General features: G+C 46.2%; 2 protein-coding genes across 16 annotated transcripts in view; both read left to right on the forward strand.

Annotated features, from left to right (window-relative positions):
* Nucleotides 1–12,953, forward strand: part of mcf2la (mcf.2 cell line derived transforming sequence-like a) — a 32,894-nt gene extending 19,941 nt beyond the window's left edge. For 6 of the 15 annotated variants that reach the window (XM_047030507.1, XM_047030509.1, XM_047030510.1 and 3 more), the window contains exons 6-34: nucleotides 11–127; nucleotides 247–396; nucleotides 528–652; nucleotides 1,118–1,232; nucleotides 1,783–1,902; nucleotides 2,904–3,095; nucleotides 3,403–3,594; nucleotides 3,758–3,917; nucleotides 4,039–4,109; nucleotides 4,260–4,339; nucleotides 4,566–4,632; nucleotides 4,883–4,998; nucleotides 5,216–5,285; nucleotides 5,584–5,676; nucleotides 5,769–5,861; nucleotides 5,945–6,070; nucleotides 6,304–6,525; nucleotides 6,687–6,779; nucleotides 6,932–7,010; nucleotides 7,159–7,225; nucleotides 7,321–7,418; nucleotides 7,725–7,817; nucleotides 7,957–8,016; nucleotides 8,528–8,602; nucleotides 9,244–9,315; nucleotides 10,162–10,271; nucleotides 10,505–10,617; nucleotides 10,779–10,882; nucleotides 11,146–12,953. In XM_047030507.1, coding sequence (XP_046886463.1) covers nucleotides 11–127; nucleotides 247–396; nucleotides 528–652; nucleotides 1,118–1,232; nucleotides 1,783–1,902; nucleotides 2,904–3,095; nucleotides 3,403–3,594; nucleotides 3,758–3,917; nucleotides 4,039–4,109; nucleotides 4,260–4,339; nucleotides 4,566–4,632; nucleotides 4,883–4,998; nucleotides 5,216–5,285; nucleotides 5,584–5,676; nucleotides 5,769–5,861; nucleotides 5,945–6,070; nucleotides 6,304–6,525; nucleotides 6,687–6,779; nucleotides 6,932–7,010; nucleotides 7,159–7,225; nucleotides 7,321–7,418; nucleotides 7,725–7,817; nucleotides 7,957–8,016; nucleotides 8,528–8,602; nucleotides 9,244–9,315; nucleotides 10,162–10,271; nucleotides 10,505–10,617; nucleotides 10,779–10,882; nucleotides 11,146–11,231 — 3,159 coding nt within the window. In that variant the 3' untranslated portion in view covers nucleotides 11,232–12,953. Of the gene's footprint in view, nucleotides 1–10; nucleotides 128–246; nucleotides 397–527; nucleotides 653–1,117; nucleotides 1,233–1,782; nucleotides 1,903–2,903; nucleotides 3,096–3,402; nucleotides 3,595–3,757; nucleotides 3,918–4,038; nucleotides 4,110–4,259; nucleotides 4,340–4,565; nucleotides 4,633–4,882; nucleotides 4,999–5,215; nucleotides 5,286–5,583; nucleotides 5,677–5,768; nucleotides 5,862–5,944; nucleotides 6,071–6,303; nucleotides 6,526–6,686; nucleotides 6,780–6,931; nucleotides 7,011–7,158; nucleotides 7,226–7,320; nucleotides 7,419–7,724; nucleotides 7,818–7,956; nucleotides 8,017–8,527; nucleotides 8,603–9,243; nucleotides 10,272–10,504; nucleotides 10,618–10,778; nucleotides 10,883–11,145 lie in introns of those variants that run through there. The other 9 variants (XM_047030516.1, XM_047030521.1, XM_047030508.1 and 6 more) reach the window with 8 other exon arrangements.
* An 826-nt stretch (nucleotides 12,954–13,779) lies between these two features.
* On the forward strand, nucleotides 13,780–21,252 carry cab39l (calcium binding protein 39-like). The gene is made up of 9 exons (XM_047031100.1): nucleotides 13,780–13,973; nucleotides 16,747–16,882; nucleotides 17,247–17,411; nucleotides 17,551–17,669; nucleotides 17,781–17,949; nucleotides 18,127–18,186; nucleotides 18,702–18,767; nucleotides 18,855–18,998; nucleotides 19,202–21,252. The coding sequence occupies exons 2-9, from the start codon at nucleotides 16,781–16,783 to the stop codon at nucleotides 19,379–19,381; spliced, it is 1,005 nt and encodes a 334-aa protein (XP_046887056.1). The 5' UTR covers nucleotides 13,780–13,973; nucleotides 16,747–16,780; the 3' UTR covers nucleotides 19,382–21,252.
* The last annotated feature ends 382 nt before the right edge of the window (nucleotides 21,253–21,634 follow it).

Consider the following 21,634-nt stretch of genomic DNA (forward strand, 5'->3'; position numbering starts at 1 on the left):
CATTCACCAGGTGGTGATGCTAAGCTCTGTGACTGAGCTCCACGCCTACATCGACCGCACCCAGCTGACCCAGGAGCTAGGAGGCACCCAGGAGTACTGCCACGACGCCTGGATCTCCCACCGCACGGTAAGCCATGGAGCCAGGAGGACCCGTCTAAACGCTGGACCACCATCTCCTACTGTAGCGGGGGCCGTCTACAGCGTGTGTTTGTGGTCGTGTAAACTGTGTGTGTGTGTCCCTCCCAGGCCATCGAGGCCTTTGCCCTCATGGTGAAGACCACGGCTCAGACCCTGCAGGCGTTTGGCACGGAGCTGGCTGAGACGGAGCTGCCCAACGACGCCCAGGCCACCTCGGCCCTGCTGGGCACGCACACCGACAAGAAGGACAGGATGAAGGTGATAGGAGGACAGGCGGGGGACACAGCTGTGCTGTTGGACCGCGGATTATTTTGTTAACCTCATTAGCACTTACATGAGCTTGATTGTGTGCGTGCACTTCTGTCTCTCGGTGTGTGTGTGTCCTCCAGGAGGACTTGTGTGTAGCCCTGGCCCAGGGGGGTCGTCTCCTGGAGAGCATCAATGAGCCTCTACAGAGAGACCCTGACTACAGCATGAACCAGGACGAGCTGGAGAACCTGGCCACTGTCCAGAGGTACGCTGTGTGTGTGTGTGTGTGCTGCTGGAGAGTGGATTTAGCAGGCCTATCCCAGTTGCTGAATTGGGTCTATTCCCTGACCCAGAACATTGGACTCCCTCTTGTACTTGCCTGGGGTCTGGTCTTAAAGCTAGTTACGTTTCTTCAGCTTCCTGTGTGTGCTAATGTCTTCTGTCCTGAGTACAGTAGAGGACAGAAGTACTTTATTGACCCCCCATCAGTAATGTGCACAGTTACAGCTGCATTATACCAAATATACAAAGTACCATCATTAGTAAGGCTGGATCATAATGGCTCCACTCTCACAACCTGTCGGGATTATGCCTGAAAAGTAGTTTTTTTCTCTAATAACCGCATTAAATCCTTCTCAACCCCTTCATCTCTCCACTATTTTCTACCATCTCTGGACTTGCTCTTTCTCCCACTTTCTTTCCTTCCCCTCTCCGGCACCTGTCTCTGCAGACTCCTGGGACAGCTGGATGAGACGGAGACGGCGTTTGATGATTTCTGGGAGCGGCACCAGACCAAGCTGGAGCAGTGTCTGCAGCTCCGCCATTTTGAGCACCACTTCCGCGAGGTCAGTAGAATTGTGGGAATTGTAGTTCCAACCAGCTGCTTGTCAAAGCACATATTTGCAATGCTTGAAGTGGTTTGGATGCGTTTTCAGTGAGACATTGCTCTTTCTGAGGTCAATAGGTCACTTGGTGAACTTCTAGCTCCCAGCTCTTCCCAGCTCTATATACATGACAGCCTGGAGAAAGTAGCTCGCAGGACTTTGATGAGTTACGATATTGTCATGTGTCCCTTTGAAGGATAGAAATGTGCTTACTCAATGTTGTACCCGAGAAAAAAATATTCTGTGACCTGTGTCAGTACTTTTTTTAACTGGGATGTATGTAAGGTATTCTGAAACCTTTTACCCCACTCAGTAGGACCATAATCCTTTAGGAATAAATGGTTTGATGATCCAAGCTCACACTGATAAACATCTGGTCAAACCTTTTGATAGTCTGAAGTCTTTCCTCGGACACTGATTGAACAATTATCACAAGAACAGGTTTGCAGTGTACTTTCTGGTGGCTCTGTGTGCGCCTGCTAACTGTGTGTGTGTGTCTGTGTGTGTGTAGGTGCGTGCCCAGCTGGATGTGATGGCAGAGAGACTGGCAGGATTCTCTGAGGTTGGCATCAGCCCTGGTCACGCTGAACACATCCTACGAGAACTCAGCAACCAGGAAGAAAAAGCTTGCGTAAGAAACACCCACACACACACATACCCCCCCAGACACACACACACACGGTGAACAGTGAGGGTTGCTTGAAGAGTGGAGCAGTGAGGACGAGGGGCTGCTGTTCCTCCAGAGACCCAGCTCAGCTTCACCAGCTCATCCATCTCCACTGACTCAGCATGCGCCACAGCCGCATAGAACCCTGCGCGCGCACAAACGCGTATACACACACAGGTATACACACACATACAGACACACACACGCGCGCTAACATCCACATGCTGTAATCCTCAGACTAGACGGTAGACGGTTGTTTGTGATGATAGGTTTTAGGCTCAGTGCATGCATGAACGCGCACACGGAAATTCTGCATGCACATGCATGCATCGCTGTCTTTCAGAGATCCTTCAAATGATAGTGTCAATGAAGCAATCCACTTTTATATTCCGCCCACCCACCACTACCCACTCACTGTGAGAGGCTGCATGGATGGAGGTAGCAGGGGAAAGAGAGGGAGAAAAAAGAGAGAGGGAGGGAAAGGGGGAGGAGGGAGCGAGAGGGACGTATGTGAGGAGGAACTACGGTGGAAGGCCTATTGGTGCACTGCAGTCTGCTGAGTGGCAGGAGGAGGGGGGTGGAGTGGGGGAATGGAGAGGGGGGAGGGGAGGCACTGCAGTGAGCCCCCATGTGGCCTGCCTCATCAGTGCAGCCATGTGACGCTGGCTGTGCACCCTTGTCGTAAATGCCCTCCATGTTTTGTGTCATACGACTGGAATGGGGCTTACGTAGGCAGGGTTGTCCTTCAGTGGTGCATTATGGATTATGTCATTTCTGTACATGCAGGAATTCTTTTGTATGCAGTCAATTATGCGATTTCTGTCCAGTCCATTTGAGGATGTGGGAATTGTACGTGTGTGTGTGTGTGTGTGTGTGTGTGTGTGTGCTATGCGTATGTACTCATGTATGTATATGCGTTATGTGTATGTACTCAAGTAAGTGTGTGTGTGTGTGTGTGTGTGTAGGAGATGTTTGACCGGGCCCTAGCCCTGGCGGGGGAGGGAGACAGCCTGATCTCTGGGGCCCACTATGCTGAGGACTCCATCAGGCCCAAGTGCAGTGAGCTGCGGGGGGTGTATGAGGAGCTCGCCTGCATCCTGAGGACCAAGAAGACTCTGCTGCTCAGGGCCATGGAGCTGCACCACTGCCTGGAGAAGGTAATGGGGACTGGGGTCTGGGGTCTGGGGTCTGGGGACTGGGGTCTGGGGTCTGGGGACTGGGGTCTGGGGTCTGGGTCTGGGTCTGGGGTCTGGGGTCTGGGTCAGGGGTCTGGGTCAGGGGACTGGGGTCTGGGGTCTGGGGTCTGGGGTCTGGGGTCTGGGGTCTGGGTCTGGGGTCTGGGTCTGGGGTCAGTCTCTGTATAGGACTAGGTGATGGTGTTTGTGTGCCACTATGTGTTCCATCAACTAACCTGCTAGTTCTCTTCTCATGATAACATTTCCCCTCCGCCTCCCAACACCCCAGGCCTCCCGCTGGTGCGAGGAGGGGATCTATCTCCTGGCCTTCCAGCCCGTGGACCGCTGCCAGACCCAGGATGGCGCCCAGGCTGCCCTACACGAGCTGGAGCGCTACCTGGACACGGCAGCCGAACACACCCTCACCGACCTGGCGGGGATCTGGAGGGACTACGAGGCGGTGCTCTGCCCCGAGCTCAGGGTGAGGCGGCGGAGGGATACGTAGTGGATGCAGACAGAGTAGAGTGTTTTTAGTGATGCGGTACAGAGTGAGTGTAATTGTCCGTAACCTTCTTTATCTCTCTCTTTTTCTTCTCTCGGTCTCTCTCTCTGTGCCTGTCTGTGTGTGTGTGTGTGTGTAACAGGACCAGGTGGAGAAGGTGTTCCAGAAGCAGGCGTCCATGCAGGAGATGTTTGAGAAGAGGAGAGTGAGTCTGAAGAAGCTAGCAGCCAAACAGACCAGACCGGTCCAGCCTGTGGCTCCCAGGCCTGAGGCCATCATCAAGTCTCCTGTCTCCTCTCCTGGTGAGTCCCTCTGAGACTCAAACTGGTCTCTGCTATCTTTATCCTGCTTCTCACCCTATTGTGGTGTTATCTGCATCATATTGTAACCCTCTAATCTTTGGTGTCTTGTTCGGTGTCTTAGTCACAGCCCACAGGACACGGGAGGAGAAGCTGTCTGAGGAGAACATACTGAATGCAAGCATCTGTAAAAAAGTAGGAATTGTACCTAAACTCCTTAAATCATCTGGCTTTGCTGTTTCCTTTTCTCTTTTTAATACTGTGTCAATAGACTTGTTTAACTTTATGTTAAACAATGTGTGTGTGTGTGTGTGTGTGTGTGTGTGTGTGTGTGTGTGTGTGTAGGTGGACTCTCTCCTCCAGAACGGCAGCAGTAGACATGCCTCCCTCTCTGAAGAAGAGGAGAATCTGGCTGTTCTCAGACGGTAAGACACACGGGGGTTAGGGGTCAGGAGTTCAGGTCAAGAGGCCAAAAGACTACTGTTCTCTTCAATTTAGCAATTTGAACATACTGTCTCAATGCAGTACTAACGTTCACCACAATGACAATAAGTATTATTGATATTATAGTACTAATAATGCAATAATAATAGACATAGAACAAATTAATTAATTATTAAAATCATGTTGGTGTGTAATTTGTTCCCCTAGTCATGTGATGAATGAGTTGTTGGAGACAGAACGTGCCTATGTTGAGGAGCTACTGTGTGTACTGCAGGTGAGTCATTACACCCTCTGACCAAAAGAGGGCCTTAGGTCATTAGATAACCATTAGGTAGACTACTAGGAAGCATTGGTAAATGGGTAGCATTCTCCCAATGCTAAAATAGCTTTTCCTAAAGCACCAATAATTACACGTGTCTGTGTAGTTATATGACAACATCTTCATTTTACGTTGGTGATGCTATAAGACTAGTGTTTATTCAGTTATTTAAATAATTGTATTAATATAAATCTTTTTATTTCAGGGTTACGCTGCTGAGATGGACAACCCAGCCCTGGTTCATCTCATCCCTACCACTCTGGTCAACAAGAAGGACATACTGTTTGGCAACATGCCAGAGATCTATCAGTTCCACAAGAGGTGACCATGCCTACCATCCTACCCTACTTTACTGAACCTTAACTTATCCTACTTTACCCTACGTACCTAACTCTACCACTTCTCCCCTAGACTCTCTTCTCTTCCTCTCTTCTTGCCTCTCCTCTCTCCTTCTCCTTCCCTCCCATTTCCTCCTCTCCTCTCTGATCTGGATCTTGCCAGACTCCATAGTGCTGACCTCTATTTTCCTCTAATCCAGAACTTTCCTCAAAGAGCTGGAGAACTACACCGACTGTCCTGAGCTGGTTGGTCAATGTTTCCTAGAGAGGGTGGGTGGATTTTGAATACAACTTTAGTACTCTATTTTGCAACTGTAATGTATCATTTAGCCCTTTCTGTTGCTGACCTGTGTTGAGGTACTATTTTACATACTTTAAACTCTTAAATCCAGTAGTTTGGGATTCAATAATTTTGTAACTGTCACTTTGTGCGTCTTTAAGTCAGGTGTGTGCAGTTTGCATTTGTTGGGGGGGAACAGCTAAGTGGTGCCATTGTCCCAGACAAAAGTAGCTGCACACAGATAAGGACCCACATGACTTGTGTTGATTTGGTTTGCTCTCTTCTTAGATGGGTGACCTGGAGATCTATGAGAAATACTGCCAGAACAAGCCTCGCTCAGAGAGCCTATGGCGGCAGTGCTCAGACTGTGCCTTCTTCCAGGTACCCTTTCACCTCTCACCTCTCACCCCGGACTAGCTTACTTTGGGATGAACTTGGGTTCAATCTGTGCTGGTCTGTTTGCTGGGTTCCAGGAATGCCAGAAGAAGCTGGAACACAAACTGGGGCTGGACTCCTACCTCCTCAAACCTGTTCAGAGGATAACCAAGTACCAGCTACTACTGAAGGTGACTTCAACTAACTGTGTGTGTGTGTGTGTGTGTGCGTGTGTGTGTGCGTCACGTAACCAAACCTTGTGTGCGCTCTCCAGGAGATGCTGAAGTACAGTAAGGGGTGCGATGGTTCAGAGGACCTGCAGGAGGCGCTGACCTCCATCCTGGGCATCCTGAAGGCCGTCAACGACTCAATGCACCTCATCGCCATAACAGGATATGAGGTAAGCAAGCCCCCAATGTCACATCCTGTACACCCCCCCCCATCAAACCCTACTAAAGGGCACAGTGTACATGTGTGTGTGCAAAAAAGATGCTGAGTCACGCCTATTCATTGACGTATGAACGAATCAGTGAATGGACAGCCTGGTTATTTGTGTAACAAAGGAGCACTTTGTTTAACTTGCGTTTACTTTTCAAACAGCCTGTCTCTCTCTCTCGCTTCCTTCCGTCCCAGGCCAACCTGTCGGACCTGGGCCGTCTCCTGATGCAGGGATCCTTCAGCGTGTGGACGGAGCACAAGAAGGGCCACGCCAAGGTCAAGGACCTGGCGCGCTTCAAGCCCATGCAGAGGCACCTGTTCCTGCATGAGAAGGCCCTGCTGTTCTGCAAGAGGAGGGAGGAGAACGGAGAGGGCTACGAGAAGGCCCCCTCCTACAGCTTCAAACACTCGCTCAACGTGAGTGTGGCAGGCTCGCACGCTCACGTCCAGCCATCGCGTCGTTCACTCGAGGCCCGCGGGATGTTCTGGGGATGTCGCTGGTTTGTTGACAGTTTCTCTCTCTGCTCCCCGGCCTCCCTCCTTTCCTCTGCTTGTCGCTCCCACCTTCCCTCATCCAGATGAGTGCGGTGGGCATCACAGAGAACGCCAAGGGGGACAACAAGAAGTTTGAAATCTGGTGCAACTCCAGAGAGGAGGTGTTCATTGTCCAGGTGAGACAGAGGAAGTATAACTACACTGTTCTATTGACCTCGATTTGATCTAGAAGTCTGGAGTGTAGAGTAGCTGTTGGAATTACATTAGAAGGCCAATCATTTAGGAAACATACTGCAGGTCAGTTTTGTGATACTGTGATCTCCTCCAGGCTGCGACCCCCGAGATCAAGACATCATGGGTGAACGAGATCCGGAAGGTTCTTACTGGCCAGCTAAAGGCCTGTAGAGGTACACACACAACCATATTCACACATTGTCTCTGGCTTTCCAAAGTTGATACATGAAAAATAACTCATTGCTACTAAACCAAGAGAATAAACCTATCTCTGTATGCATAAGGATTGTTAGATAACTGTGAACAACCCCTGTCTTTCAGAAGCAAGCCAACTGAAAAGCTCAGAATCAACATCCCCAAGCAGCAATAACTCATCGGTTTCTCTCAGGTCAGCTTCACACATACACAAACAAGAGCATGTCATGCATACAGACACACACACACATTTAATAGACTTTTACGTGTGTGTGTGTGTTCTTGCAGTCCTTTCAGAAGTAGCCAGAAAGGTGTGAAGAAACAGGAAGATAAAAAGGCAGAGCCTACAGTACCATCTGATTCAAACTCCTCCCCCAAGCAGAAAGGTGAGTGGTTAGCAAAGAGGAAGTCAAACACTCCGAGTTAATGTTGTTCCCTCTTTCTACTGCCACAGATGGTACATTCGTGCGGTATCGATTTCCTGATTCTTCTTATGGGTCTCTCTCACTTTACTTTCTGCTATTTTAATAAACTAATCTGACCTTCTCCTTTTTTTCTTTCCCCTCACTGCATTTCGTTTCTTCTCTCAATCGCTCCCACGGCCTCATCCTTCTCGCTCTATTTGTCGTTCTTTCTCTCCCTCTCTCTCTTTCTCTCTCTCTCCCCCTTCCCCCTCTCTCCCATGGTTATAGAGGACACAGTGACCAGTCCAACCACAGACAGGGCCTCAGTGGCTAAAAAACGCTTTACCTTACAGGGCTTCAGCAATCTAAAGAGCCAGAAAGGTAACGGTCCACTAGTCCCTATATGGCGCTAGTCTTCACTGTACACATTTGAGTCCTGTTACCCAGTCCCATGAAAGATAACTACACGTTCAGACTTGTGAGGAATGTCAAGTGAATCGTTCTATGCTTTTCTTTTCAGACATTCTTCCCCCTGGTGGTAAAAGTCTAACATTACCCATGGTCACACTCTGTCCACCAGGTACTGAGTCTAAGGCATTGTGGGACTTGTAGTTTAGGTACTTTCAGGTTTCAGATGCAACATCTGAGTAAAGCCACATTCTAGAAGTAGGTTGTAGAAGGTTTTTTTGACGAGAGTCTGTTGGTTAGATCTTGGTTGTTTGTATCTGAATCTGGATTTGGACTTGTAGCTGTAATTATAGTCATGTACTAGAGATTGTTACAGTAGAAGATTAGAGTTTAGTGCACGGAACAGTATAACATGTATTTATAAATTATTATTTACTCCCTTTACTCACTGTAAAACACATCACAGAGATTAACATGTATTCACTGGAATACTATATTTCATTTATTTCTTCGCTTTTCTCAAAGTAAGGATTTCCATTGTTTTAGTTGGAGGCCGGGAATGAGTCTCTCTTTCTTCTTTCTCTCCGCTGCTTTTCTTTTCACATACTCTATCTTAAAACCCTTTTGTTCTTCTTCCTCCTCCTCCTCCTCCCTCTCTCTGCCTCTCCTCTGACTGTGGCCAGGATCTCCTCTGAGCCCTGACCTCAAAACCAAACACCAGCTGAGAAAGAGTGATCCTACTCCCTTTGGCTTTAAAGGTATTGGAGCCCATTAGAGGTCCTACAGCCATCATGCTGTGGGCCGTTCCTACCGTGTGTGACTAGCATCCCTGACCCCCTCCACCAATAGCATGCTCCCCACACTCAGCACCTCACTGTCTCCACACCGTGGCCATCCTCACTGTGATTAGTGGACAGATCCATGGTTAAAAGCATCTTCAGTTTGTCTCATTCAGTGGGGCTGTGTGGGTGCCACCCTCCCTCCCCATGCAGTGTGTAGATCCCAGCACCGTCACCAAGCCCCATCCTTAGTACACTGACCGCTGGGTGACTGGTTTGGGGATGAACATCACCTTACTGACTGTTTCTTGATGGGTGTATGTGTGTTTATAAGTTGACTGGGGAGGTTTTGTCCTTTTTCATTTTAATTTCTTGTCTTCTGTACATTGCTTTGGATAAAAGTGTCTGCTAAATTAATACATGACATACATTACATTAAATGAAATTAATTTAATTGGAAGACTAAACAAAGAGAAAAACACAAAGGTGGCTGGATGACTGAATGACTGGCTGGTTGACAAGTGCTCGTGCAGACAGGCAGACAGCCAGCCAGCCAGTCTGTCTGTCTGTCTGTCTGGACGGGACTGACATGTTCTTCCGTCCCTCCATCCCTCCCTCAGAGTCTCCTCATGTGTCTCTGAGCAGGGTCAAGTGGCTCAGCACCTCTAGCCTGCTCCAGTCCAAGAGGAGAGGTACGGTAGTCCTCTGACCACGGACCTCAGCCCCGGGACCAGATGCCACGATGAAAGCACCGGAGGCACAAACTAGTTTAACCGATAGAATAACCGAGTCTTTTTCCAGAGGATGGAGGTGGAAACAGCTGCAGTTAAGAACGATCTATAAGCCACGACCTTTTTATGTGTCAATCGATGGAAAAGTGTCGCCTCATCGTCGCATCTCCGTGTAGGGCTTTGGTCCTGGCTGTGTGCTGTGCTGTGCTCCTCCAACCCCTTCTCCAGCAGACTCCTTCCACCTCTCTGGTCTCCCTCTCTAGTCTCTCTGAACACAAACTGTGGTTTCACAACCTCCTCTCTCAGCTCATGCTCCTCAGACCATGTTATGGAGGGTTCCAATTGGGGTTTTCTGGTTCTGTATTGCTATCCCCTTGATCTTCTCGAGTTCTCTGGGTGAACTGTGCTCCTATTCCAACTATTTTTTATAATTGAGCTTCTTAGCTTGTACATTAAATGAATCAATGTCTTATGTGGCTGCAATTATAGAGCAGTCACCTTGGCCTTACATAAAATAAAGATGTTGGGATTTATGGGTCAACACGACTTAACAAATACAGATGATGTGCGGGTGTGGTGTCATAACTCCTCATCTCTCATCACTCCACACCCTGGAGTGTCATTTCTCTTCATCTTTAAAGCCTACAATGTCGTTTATGATTGTATCATCATGACAACATGACCGACAATGTCCCACATGAACTCATAAAACTCCTTCAGTTCTCTAAACATTCAACCTTGTTACCCGCTCTCTGTCTCCCGCTCTCTGTCTCCCTCTCTCTGTCTCCCTCCCTCTCTCCTCACCAGGCTGGAACAAGGCTTCCCTCTCAGTAGACGCTTCAGAAGAACAGGATGGGTACTCCAGCGCTGAGGAGCCCCTGAACTCTGATGCCGAGGACGAGGGAGGAAGGAAGCTGGTGAGTCAACATGGGGATTAGGATATGAGCTTCAGGGGATCCACAGGTTTCTTTTACTCGCCTCTCTACCTTCTTAGTATCGACCAGATACAGTTAAACAGTGGAACAAACTTCTGCATAAAACACTATTGTATGTACCATAATGTACCCGTATTTGATTTGATATCTGGTCAGCGTCTGTCTATGGCCTGAGTCATCTGAGTAGGTGTGTGAGCTTTGACCTGTTTTCCCAGGCCCCTGGCAGATACACTGTGGTGGCAGACTACGAGAAGGGAGGGGCCCAGGAACTGTGCGTCAAGAGTGGGGATATGGTCCAACTGATTAGAGAGGGAGAGGACAGCCAATGGTACATTGCCCTCTCATTCTCCATCAAACGATTATTAAACCATATATATATATATATACCTGAATCAAAGTGACATGTTGTTAGCATGTGTGTGTTGCATGAGTTCTGAAGTCGATGTTGCACGGAGGTGACGGGGTGTGTGTTGATACTGAACTCCCCAGGTTTGTGAGGAATCTGCGGAGCAGCAAAGAAGGCTGGGTAGCAGCAGCAAACCTCCTCACTTTCATCTCAGAATCCAAGTCCTCACAGTCTCTCAGCAGCTCAGGTACTGTGTGTGTTGGGTTGTGTGCGTGTGTTTGGTTGTGTGTGTGTGTGTTGGGTTGTGTGTGCGTGTTTGGTTGTGTACGTGTGTGTGTGAAGGAGAGTTACTCATTTGTTTTTGCTTCAAGCCTCTTTCTTTCCTGTTTTCTATCTATTCATTCCTTCTTCTATTTAGTTTTCTCTACCCCTCCCTTTCTAGCTCTCTTTCTTTCACCCTCACTAATTACAATGACGTGATTTTCCTGTTTGTTGTGTGTCATATTCCAGAGGGAAGTGTGTCGGGCCACCTCAGCACTTCCTCCAGCTGCAGTGAGACAGGAACATACACAAGCTTCTCTGACATCAAGCCCTGAGGACATGCCTCTTCTCTGCTTGAAAACTTCAGAACTGCTTCATGACACGTGCACTTTTCTACCACAAACACAAACACACACACAGTGTGTTGACACAGTAACAGAGGCAGCTTGGAATTAAGTAAACGGACAGCTCTAAGTTGGCTCACCATTCCCTCAGTGTGAAAGGAGGTGTTTACTTCAAACTGCTCTCCACTCATCACAGCTCTCAGGAAGCAAGGAAGGTGTTTATGTACACAATCCCCTGAGTTTGGGAGTGGGATTGGCCCTGGTTATAGCAGGTGAGTGAGAAGCTGTTTTTGTTGAAGCAGTGACTAGACTGTCACTGGGGGTGGACGTGATCTACCGTCTGGCCCCTCCCCCAGTGGTGTGACAGGAGTTTCGGCCCACCTGTTTATCTCACCTGTCCTGCGTCACCAACCTCACTAACAGCCTTGGCGCCCCCCCCCCTTTCCCTCATACACACACAGACTGCTAACAAAGAGATGAGGAAGAACCAGGAAATTGCACTTAACCCCCTGCCCCCCATCCCCTCCCTCAGCACGGACACAGAAAACCACACCTCAGTCTCTGTCGTGGACCCCTCGTCTTTCCAGGAGAACCTGTGTGTTGTAAGACTTCTTGTCATAAGAAGTCTGTCAAAATGTCCTCAGTCCTTCAGGAGATAATGTTATATTTAATGTGTCACTGTTTCCCCAAGGTTACTATAAACATGAAGTCATGTCCATTGAGATTTTAAATATGTGTGCCTCTTAGTAGGCAGATGGGTGCATAACACAAAAACTACTGTCCTAGACCAAGTAATAAATAAAACAAAACTTATATTAAATAAACACATTACTGTCAGCGTACAGTTCCAACAGGGCACATTATTTTTACAATGTAAATTCCAAGACGTTTAACATTGTATAATTCAAATCAGAAGAGTAATATTGTTGTGTGGAAGGTTTTTGAACTTGCATGACGACACCTGTACTATTGCCCCAGATCTGAATCCATGGCTTCCACCCAGCCCCAGGCTGCTTGCAGACATGAGATATACACTTCCTGTATGATTGTCATTGAGAAGGTTATGTTGCAGAACACACTGATAGAAAAATGTATGTTTTTGAGCTGTAATCATTCTCTGCGGTCTTGACTAGGGAATGTTGTCAGCTCTGTTACATTACATATCTGTCTATTTTGTTCTTAGTCAAGTTCTCTTCTGAACAAGGTTTCTTTTTGGTCGTTGGTCTTTCATGGTCAATTTCAATCAGAAACCTGAGTTCAGGGATAGCCTGCCTCACAATGACTCAAGTCAGATGAATCCCACACAAGACCTCTGAGGGGTCAGATTCCTACAAATATTGAAGAATGTCGTAGTTTCATGTGGTCTGAAACAACTGTGAAAACTGAACCAGAGAGTGTGGACTCTCTATGGCATTATTGATCAATATGTAAAGGTTAACTTATTTTATCATGAAATGACATTTGTACAGATATCACCTTATACCTCAGATTTGTCTTTGAATATATGTATATTGGCTATGAAGACTCTAATGTTTTGGTGGATCACGGTCTTATTGTGTATCAAAGAGATTTTATTGACTTTTGTGGCATGGTTCGAATGTCGTTGTCTAAAACTCCCTGGTGAAAATTGAACTGTCGTGTCTGAATTTGAACAAGACACACCATTTTAAGTGTCTCACCAGACTCAATAAAGGTTTTAAACATTTTTTATAATTTTTCTGAAACTGTTGTATTATTAGGTGTCATCTGTATAAGACACCACATGTATTGTTAGTATCACTATTACTTTTCCATGAAATTGCTAAATAACAGCTTATTAACTTTTTCTATAACACTTTCACACTAAAACTATACCTATAGTAGATGTATGATAAGAGTGATCATGACCTGACCATAGGTCAGAATTGTCTGCATTACACATTGATAGGGCTCTAAAGTAACAAACCAATAGTGCAAATCGAAAGATCAAGTGTCTGAAGTACACAGTTCTACAGTCTTTGAGGTAAGAACCAAGGAACACTATATTTACTAGCCTAATCGTCATCCACAGACTTTAGCAACATGCATTCATTTATGGTTTTAACATGGCATCAAATGGCATTAAATACTACTGCAAATAAGGAGGGATTTAAAATGCACAAGGAATTGTGTCTGTTATTACAGCTGACCTACAATATTATTATACGTGTTTCAAAAACAGAAAAATTCGTTTTCTTAATCACACAGACGAGCTGTAGGACTATTGAGGTTTATGGTCACAGCGAAAAGGCATATTTTATTGTCTTCATGTGTTCTCTCTCGTTTTAGTATTTTCGATTCAAAGGTATACAGTGTTTCCCTTTAATTGTTAACTTAACTATACAGCAACACACAATATAATACTGAAAGACAAAAACAGACATTTTGCATGTTTAATACTGTTGGATTATAGAAAGCAAAAATGCAACAATCCAGGAAAGACAGGAAATGTGACCTGACGTCACCTACAGGAAAGCTCCAATAAGATGGTTTGTTGTGAAGTTCTGGTTTGGGACTGCACCTCATCTCGAATCAGACCGAATGGAATTCTGCACTGCCTTCTTAAAAGATTCCGCACATACACACATTCCTCTGACGTTTTGCCCAGCGACGTACACCGCGCTGGCGTGACCAGAAAAGCTGCTCGGTAACATTGTGGATCGGGACAGCAGTCAAGATATTCGAGAGCAAAGAAACTATTAATAACGTAGCACTGTAAGTACCCATCATTGATAGTGCATCGTCGAAAGCTAGGCTATTTTAGCACAATAATTAGCCAAATGTAATATTCTGATGTCGCCCTTGACATTGTTACAAACTTCAATCGAATTGATATGCGTGCTAACTATGTAGCCATTATCAATTTCCTTTCACAGCTTCGCAAACGTTTATCATAACTAGGGTGTAGCACACAAAAACACACTGTCGGATCAGTTTCTGCGAGCTATTGTGTCAAATGAAGTTTAGACAGGCCTCTGTATTAGCGTTCATAAATGTCTCTCGTTATCCTGTCAAATCACTAATGTTGACATTACACGCCTTCGTCCTGAAACAGACGCGTTACCCTGAAAATACCGTTCTCGCTCATAAGCGAACGAACAGAAAACAAGGGGGTGTGTATGTGTCACGCATTGATTGTGTGAAGTCAGCCTTTGTGCTCGTATTTGTTTTGATTTTGTTATAGCGATGCCATAGATGCCGTCCTTGTGTATGCATCGTGCGCAGGGGCAACGTCTATTGACAGCAGGCAAACAGGCCATCGTTAGGCCCGTCGTTTAGTATTGTCTGTCTCGGCAGCTGTTCTTTTTTGTAATATCCGCTGCAAAATAAAAAACTAGTTGTTGTAATTTTAATAGGGCGTTTAATGTAAAACTACAATCACTTGTTTGTGATGTGGTAATGTGGCTTCTGTGGTTGAGCAATACGTAAGCAATTCATAACCGAGATGTGTGTGTGTGTGAAGGCTTATTGATAGTGTACGTTAAAAACATTAACAGTCATCAATGAAGCGATATATCTGTACTTGTTTAACACTCGTGACAGTCACACTGTTCCATGCCAGCTAGTGTTCTATAGTGATCAGTAGTGAGCCATCTGTGTTGTTGGGGCTTGCAGTGCTGGAGTGATGTTAACTAGATGAAGAAGCTTATGGAACATAATATTGGTGACTGTGTCTGGAACCTTCTCTGTCTCTCTACTTCCTGTGTCTGTCTTTCTTTCTGCCCCACACCCCCATCTCCCTTATGTCTCTCACTGTATCCTATTCATGTTTAATAGATGACTCCACTCTACAGCCCCCGATGTGTTTGTGATCCACTCCAGGATATTAACAGGGCACACAGGCAGGCCTAATGTCTAGCTATTCCCCACCACCTCACCACATAGGCTGGTGTGGTGTAAACTAGGTTTGGTGTCAGACACTATAGTCCTGGCCCCAGCAGAGTATTTCAGAGCGTGTGTAGATGGCCAGTCTCAGACAGGAGCCATTCAGATCCCCTGCTCTGCTGTATGTACATGCTTGCTGTGATCCATGAAAGACGTTCCGGGTTTGAGGGTGTGTAAACTTAGTCATGGTTCCATTTCTAAGAGCATGATCCAAGTATTTTCTGAATGGAGATGAGAAGTTGTCTTGGAACTCTCTCCATTCAATAAGAGAATTTGATCTGTGATGTCATGACAGGTAGCATATGAGGAGGAAGGGGAGAAGGAGGAAATATGTGTCTTAACAATCACAGTTGAGAGCAGTGATGGGGAAAAACGTGGAAGCAATGTCACTAGGGACCTTGTCTCTCCTTTCCCCTGGTGACTGAAGCCCAAATGAGGAGATGATCCCCTCTGTGACGGACACATACCAAGAGAGCATTTACCGTTTGACTGGCTGATGGGTGGCTTATTAAAGTTTCATTACAGCTAACGCTAATCCCAGCTGCTCCCTGGGAAATGCGGTCCCTCGATGCGGTGAGTAGAACAGGAGTGTGGCCATGGGGAGACGTTCTTTCGGTCGGTGGGCCATTGGAGGGGAATGGGTCTGAAGAAATTGGCGTTGTGACGTTGCCGGGGTTTTTTGTGTGTGTGTGTGTGTGTGTGTGTTCCGCAACAAAGAAACGCTGATGTCTCAAACTGCTGCTCAGGCAGGACGGGTCTGAGTCCGGCCTGCAGGGCAGTGTAGGTTTATGTTCTTAAGTGTTGGGCCCTCTGTTGAGGCCACTGATGTGGACTTGGATCAAAGTGACAAGCTCCTGGCATCAGCAGGAGCAGCGGTCAGCTGGAGGAGGGAGGGAGGTAATACCCTGGCCTTGCACTCCCAGGCCAGGATTATCAGTCACAAGTTTTAACCCCCCTCCTCCCACAACTCCTCCTCTTTTTATGTTGTACACGGTCTGTTAGGCCCCGCCCAGCAGCTAAGCAAACATGCAAGCATTCCATGACAGTAATGTTCTAATGTGCTATTCTCGATAGCTGTTGCTTTGGTGCCTGCCAGCATTGCTACTGTAGTTGCCACAGACAACGTTTTGATTCAGTGTCTTGCTAACAGTCTCTCTCTCTCCCACACACACACACACACACACACACACACACACACACACACACACACACACTCTCCCCCTCCCTCTGTCTAGCTCACTGTCTTTCTCTCACACACACCTGTTCGAGCTGCGGTTTGGCTGCCGTGCCGTAGTTGAGTTGCCATGGTGACAGTGCGTCGCTGGATTCGGTGAGGTGTGCAGAGGGCAGTCTGACTCAGGAGAATGCGGGTCTAATGGTCTTTTATGAATCACTGAGTCCCAGAGAGGAAACTCTCTCTCCCCACCCCCCTCCCGTCCATCTACAGCTTTACAGTATCTATCCCTTCGTCTATATCATACTGTGAGCAGGATCAGTTATAAGTTAGTAGTGTGGTGTGTTGTAGCCTACTTATGCATTCTTTTAGAAGGAGTGGTTAGTGTGCTCTAATGTGGGGTTTGTTTGTCTTTGTGTGGTGTTTCAGGTTTTAGGAGAGACTCAGGAGTGGAACTGCCAGTATGCCGCTGTTCGGTAAATCCCACAAGAGTCCGGCAGACATCGTCAAGACCTTGAAGGAGAACCTTGCCATCCTGGTCAAACAGGACAAGAAGACAGAGAAGGTAACGTGTGTGTGAGCGAGCGGGAGCCATGTTGCCTAGGGCCTCTTCTGGCCTTGGATATTGGGTCCGGTCAGTTGTGGTTGTTTTTGCGCCCCTCTATCTAACATCGGGCTGTGAAAGTTGCATTGCAGCCCAGCCCGGTCATCTGTTTACACCCCACTGTAAAGACTCTCGCTCCCTCCGTCCCTCTCTCGCTCCCTCTCTCCCTCCCTCCCTCTCTCCCTCCCTCTCTCTACCTCTCAGCCCGGCTCTAACCCAGACCAACCAAACACAGTTTTGAGTTTGTACACAAACATTATGTACTGTTATTGAGGCCCTTTTCACTGGCCCATTTAACCCTGTGCTTGTTTGTCCTCTCTCCCAGGCGTCTGAAGAGGTTTCTAAGTGTCTGGTGGCCATGAAGGAGATCCTGTATGGGACCAATGACAAGGAGCCTCACACAGAGACCGTGGCCCAGCTAGCCCAGGAGCTCTACAACAGCGGCCTGCTCATCTCGCTGGTGGAGAACCTGCAAGTCATCGACTTTGAGGTGAAACACACACACACCTACACACACACACACACACACGCATGCGCAGGACTTTCCAGGCCATCACACTGAGATGGAACATTCTGGAGATGTTCTGTTGTGGTAAACGCGTTGTGTGTGTGTGTGTGTGCGCGCGCAGGGAAAGAAGGACGTGTGTCAGATCTTCAACAACATCCTGCGGAGGCAGATCGGCACGCGCAGCCCCACTGTGGAGTACTTCTGCTCCCACCAGGAGGTGCTGTTTGTGCTGCAGAAGGGGTGAGCTGGCCCACACACACACACACATGCGCAGGAACACACATCCCAGGAAAACACAGAGTTCCACAAATGCAACACGTGTGTGTGTGCGCGCGCGCGTGTGTGTGGCAGGTACGAGACGCCCCAGGTGGCGCTGAACTGTGGCATCATGCTGAGAGAGTGCATCAGACACGAGCCCTTGGCCAAGGTCGTCCTCCACTCGGAGCACCTGCACGACTTCTTCAAGTACGTGGAGATGTCCACCTTCGACATCGCCTCGGACGCCTTCGCCACCTTCAAGGTCAGGCCAACGCGCACACATGCATGTCTAAGCCCCACATTATGATTCCTAAAAGGTTAGCACGATTGATGTCTTTGTTAGCACTTAGCACAAGGCCCAAAATGGTATCGAATAGTAAAGTGCTGCATTTAAAATAGTTATCGCTTCCGGGTCTAACGTTCTTCCCTCCATTCGCAGGATCTATTGACGAGACACAAGGTCCTGGTGGCGGAATATCTAGAACAGAACTATGATGCTGTGAGTGGTACCCTCGCTCCTTCAGAACATGCTACAGCCGTTGCAACATCAGCTAGACTTGTGCTGCCGGGGAAAAAGTAAACAAGAACAGTTTAGGCCATCAGGCCGTCTCCTGGCATGACTGTGGGTATTTACAACTTAACCCTCCGTGAGCTGGTTTCCTCTTTTCTCTTTTTTTACGTATTTATTTTTGGAGCCTCGAGGTGGAAAACACCCGCTTTTCTGTTGGCTGTAGCACAGGGTTAGGACTCGGGGAGGGGGAGAGTGTTGAAAGAGCAGGGACGTCTGAGTCAGTTCAGGTCACCGGCCTCACAACAGACCACACTAGGCCCGGCTGTCAGGTCACCGTAGAGAAGGCCGTCTTTCATGGCCGACAGAGGCCTCTAGGGGCCTGTAATGCACAGGCATGCAGATTGGGCCACTGAAAAATATATTTTTAGACCAGCCGCAGAGACCCCATATCAATATTCTACCCTCACCTCACTGCCACTAACATCTCTTTTGTGTTGTCGCAGATCTTCACCGACTACGAAAAGCTCCTGCATTCTGAGAACTATGTGACGAAGAGACAGTCGTTAAAGGTCTGAGCTGCTTTACAATGGCGTATTTGTTGTTTCTACTCAAATCCGTCGCTCTGCAAAACCTTTAACGTGTGGCTCGTGTTGCAGTTGTTGGGAGAGCTACTGCTGGACAGGCACAACTTCACAGTGATGACCAGGTACATCAGTAAGCCAGAAAACCTGAAGCTCATGATGAACCTGCTGAGGGACAAGAGCCCCAATATCCAGTTTGAGGCCTTCCATGTCTTCAAGGTACCACAACCCCCCCCCTTCACACAGAGTTCTGTAAGAGCACAGATGGTTTAGGTTCCCCCCCCCCCCCCCATCTGCTGCATCATATCCTGTCATGTGCTTCATGCTAAATATTCCGTGACAAGAATTTACTTTTGGGGATGGGGGATTCTAGAACATTGATCGGCCCCAAAAATAGCAGGCTCTCTCATTTTCCCTATCAGGTGTTTGTGGCCAACCCAAACAAGACACAGCCCATTGTGGACATCCTGTTGAAGAACCAGACCAAACTCATCGACTTCCTTAGCAACTTCCAAAAAGACCGCACGGACGACGAGCAGTTCAACGACGAGAAGACCTATCTAATCAAACAGATCCGCGACCTTAAGAAACCGGCCTCTTAAAGTACGCCCCTCAACCCACACCCAATACTTAAAACCTTAACTTTTTATTCACAAAAAAAATAGAAAAAAATGCATTAACCGTAATAATTATGATTCTATTTAAAATCTCAAAAGACATTTGTCTTTTCTTGTTTCTTTTATCTTTCAAAGAATAGTCCTTAAATGCTGATTCAATTTATTTTGACTTATTTTTTTCTTCATCGACTTTGATCATTCACGTGAACTAGTGCCACAACGGAATGTTTGAGGCAGACAATTTTGTGCTCTCGGGAGAACCAATGGTTGAAGAGATTTGGCCAATGGCGGAGGGATACGGGGAGTCCAGGGGTCTTAAAAGGAGTCTTTCTTTACCATTTTATGCATGAGTTAGCTAGATCGCTCCCACCTTCTACAAACACTCCTAATGTTGCTGCAGAACAATGAAAGGAATTTACCATTTGGAATTATGAGGAAATTCAACTTTATGAGCAGTGTTTAAATACACCTGACAGATTCTAGAAATGGTAGTGCTGTTTTGTACATAACTAGGCTAATACGATTTTTGTTAGTGTGGAACTCCTATTTGACCTTGCTCTACTGTGAATGCCTTGCATTTACACTAACAGGTAATTGGATATTAAAACATCTAAATTCTTTTTTTTCCCCTTTTTTTTTTGAAGACTAATTATGAACCTAAAATAAGCATAATGTTTATTTTTAATATGAAAGTTACAGTTGATATGACTTATTATTTTAATCATTGGTTCTCTTCATGAGAGGCTGATGGCTACTTTCCGTTTTATTGAATGCTAGGGTGTCTTTTGGTTCCTCCACGGGCTTGGTCATGATTATTTTTACTTTAATTAAAGTGTTTGTTTCCTTTGTCATGTGAATGAATGCTGGTTGTATCTGTTTGTGAGTGACATAGTATAATCCACAAAGGCATTTTTTGGGAGACCTCTGTTGAAGGAGGATATGGGGAGATGTTTTTTTTTCTTTTTTTTTTCTATACATAAGTGATTTCTTTGAGCTTTTGTCATTATTTAGATAGGAGTTTAGAAGCAGAACTGTGGGAACACACTAACAGTTGGGGACTAACATTCAGAGGTGCCTTTTTGGTTTTGTGTTTTCCTTTTCTCTTTAGTATACTTTAAACACCTTCTAGGGGAGCTTAATTCTTAATTTGAAAATATGGTCTGATTGACCATATTTTGTGTGATTAAGCAATGAACCTCTGACTCACTATATCTGAGTTATGCTGCACCAAGAGGCCAAATCTAAGAGGATGTTAGGAGGAGTTGACCATGGACAGGCTAGGTGGCGCCATCTTGCTGTGAACAAATATATCACATGGAGCCAAGGACCACAAAACAATGCATGGAGGTGAAACAAATTCATTATCACACTCTGTATGACCGGAATTTGTGATTTAGTTGCAAAACAAAGAAAAATATAAAACCAATCAATCAATAATGTGTAATATGAAGAAGGAAAATAATTATTGGTTGTTCTTGATATTGCCAAATTGTGGATAGGTTGAACAAGGCACAAGGCACAAAAATAGTTACTTTTGTGTCATAATGCACTTGTATACTTGGAGATAAAACAAAGCCGCAAGAAGACTTAAGCTGTGACAATATTCTACATGTTTAAAACGAGACTTAACAGATTCAGGCATTCTCAAACTGAACCATCACCTGAGCCAATTTCATCTAATTCTTCTTCACTTATCCTCTGTTTCTGGACTAAATGTTCAAATTAAATGGTCAAATTAAAAACAATTGGACATTCTGCCCATCTCTACAACGGGATTCATCTGAAAACCAACCATGTGTATTTTCCACCTTGATGCTACAGTATGACATCACCAATAAAACGGATAGAACAGAAAACTGTGTTTGTCATGTTAAGTAATGGTTAATTGCTTATCGGGAAACACTCAAATGAGATGGGTTATTATTTCAACCTTCTCATACCAACTAACATTAACTTATACAGGAGTAGTGGAGCAGACTGCCAGAATAGGTTTTATTTTACAAATCATACCTCCGAGGTAGCATGCACTGACTGGGATGCAAAATGGAGGCTTATTTAACTGCTTGAGCGTCCACCAATATTTTCGATTATGTTAAAAAATACATAATATATATTACTATATACAGGGTTCCTGCAGACTTCAGTAAGTCAAATTTGAGACCTTTTTTAGACATTTGAAGACCATAAAGATTGAAATTGAAGACTTTTGCAAGAGTCTAAAAATGAATTTACCTTTTA

The sequence above is a fragment of the Hypomesus transpacificus genome, chromosome 12 (assembly GCF_021917145.1).
Source record: "Hypomesus transpacificus isolate Combined female chromosome 12, fHypTra1, whole genome shotgun sequence".
NCBI lineage: Eukaryota > Metazoa > Chordata > Actinopteri > Osmeriformes > Osmeridae > Hypomesus > Hypomesus transpacificus.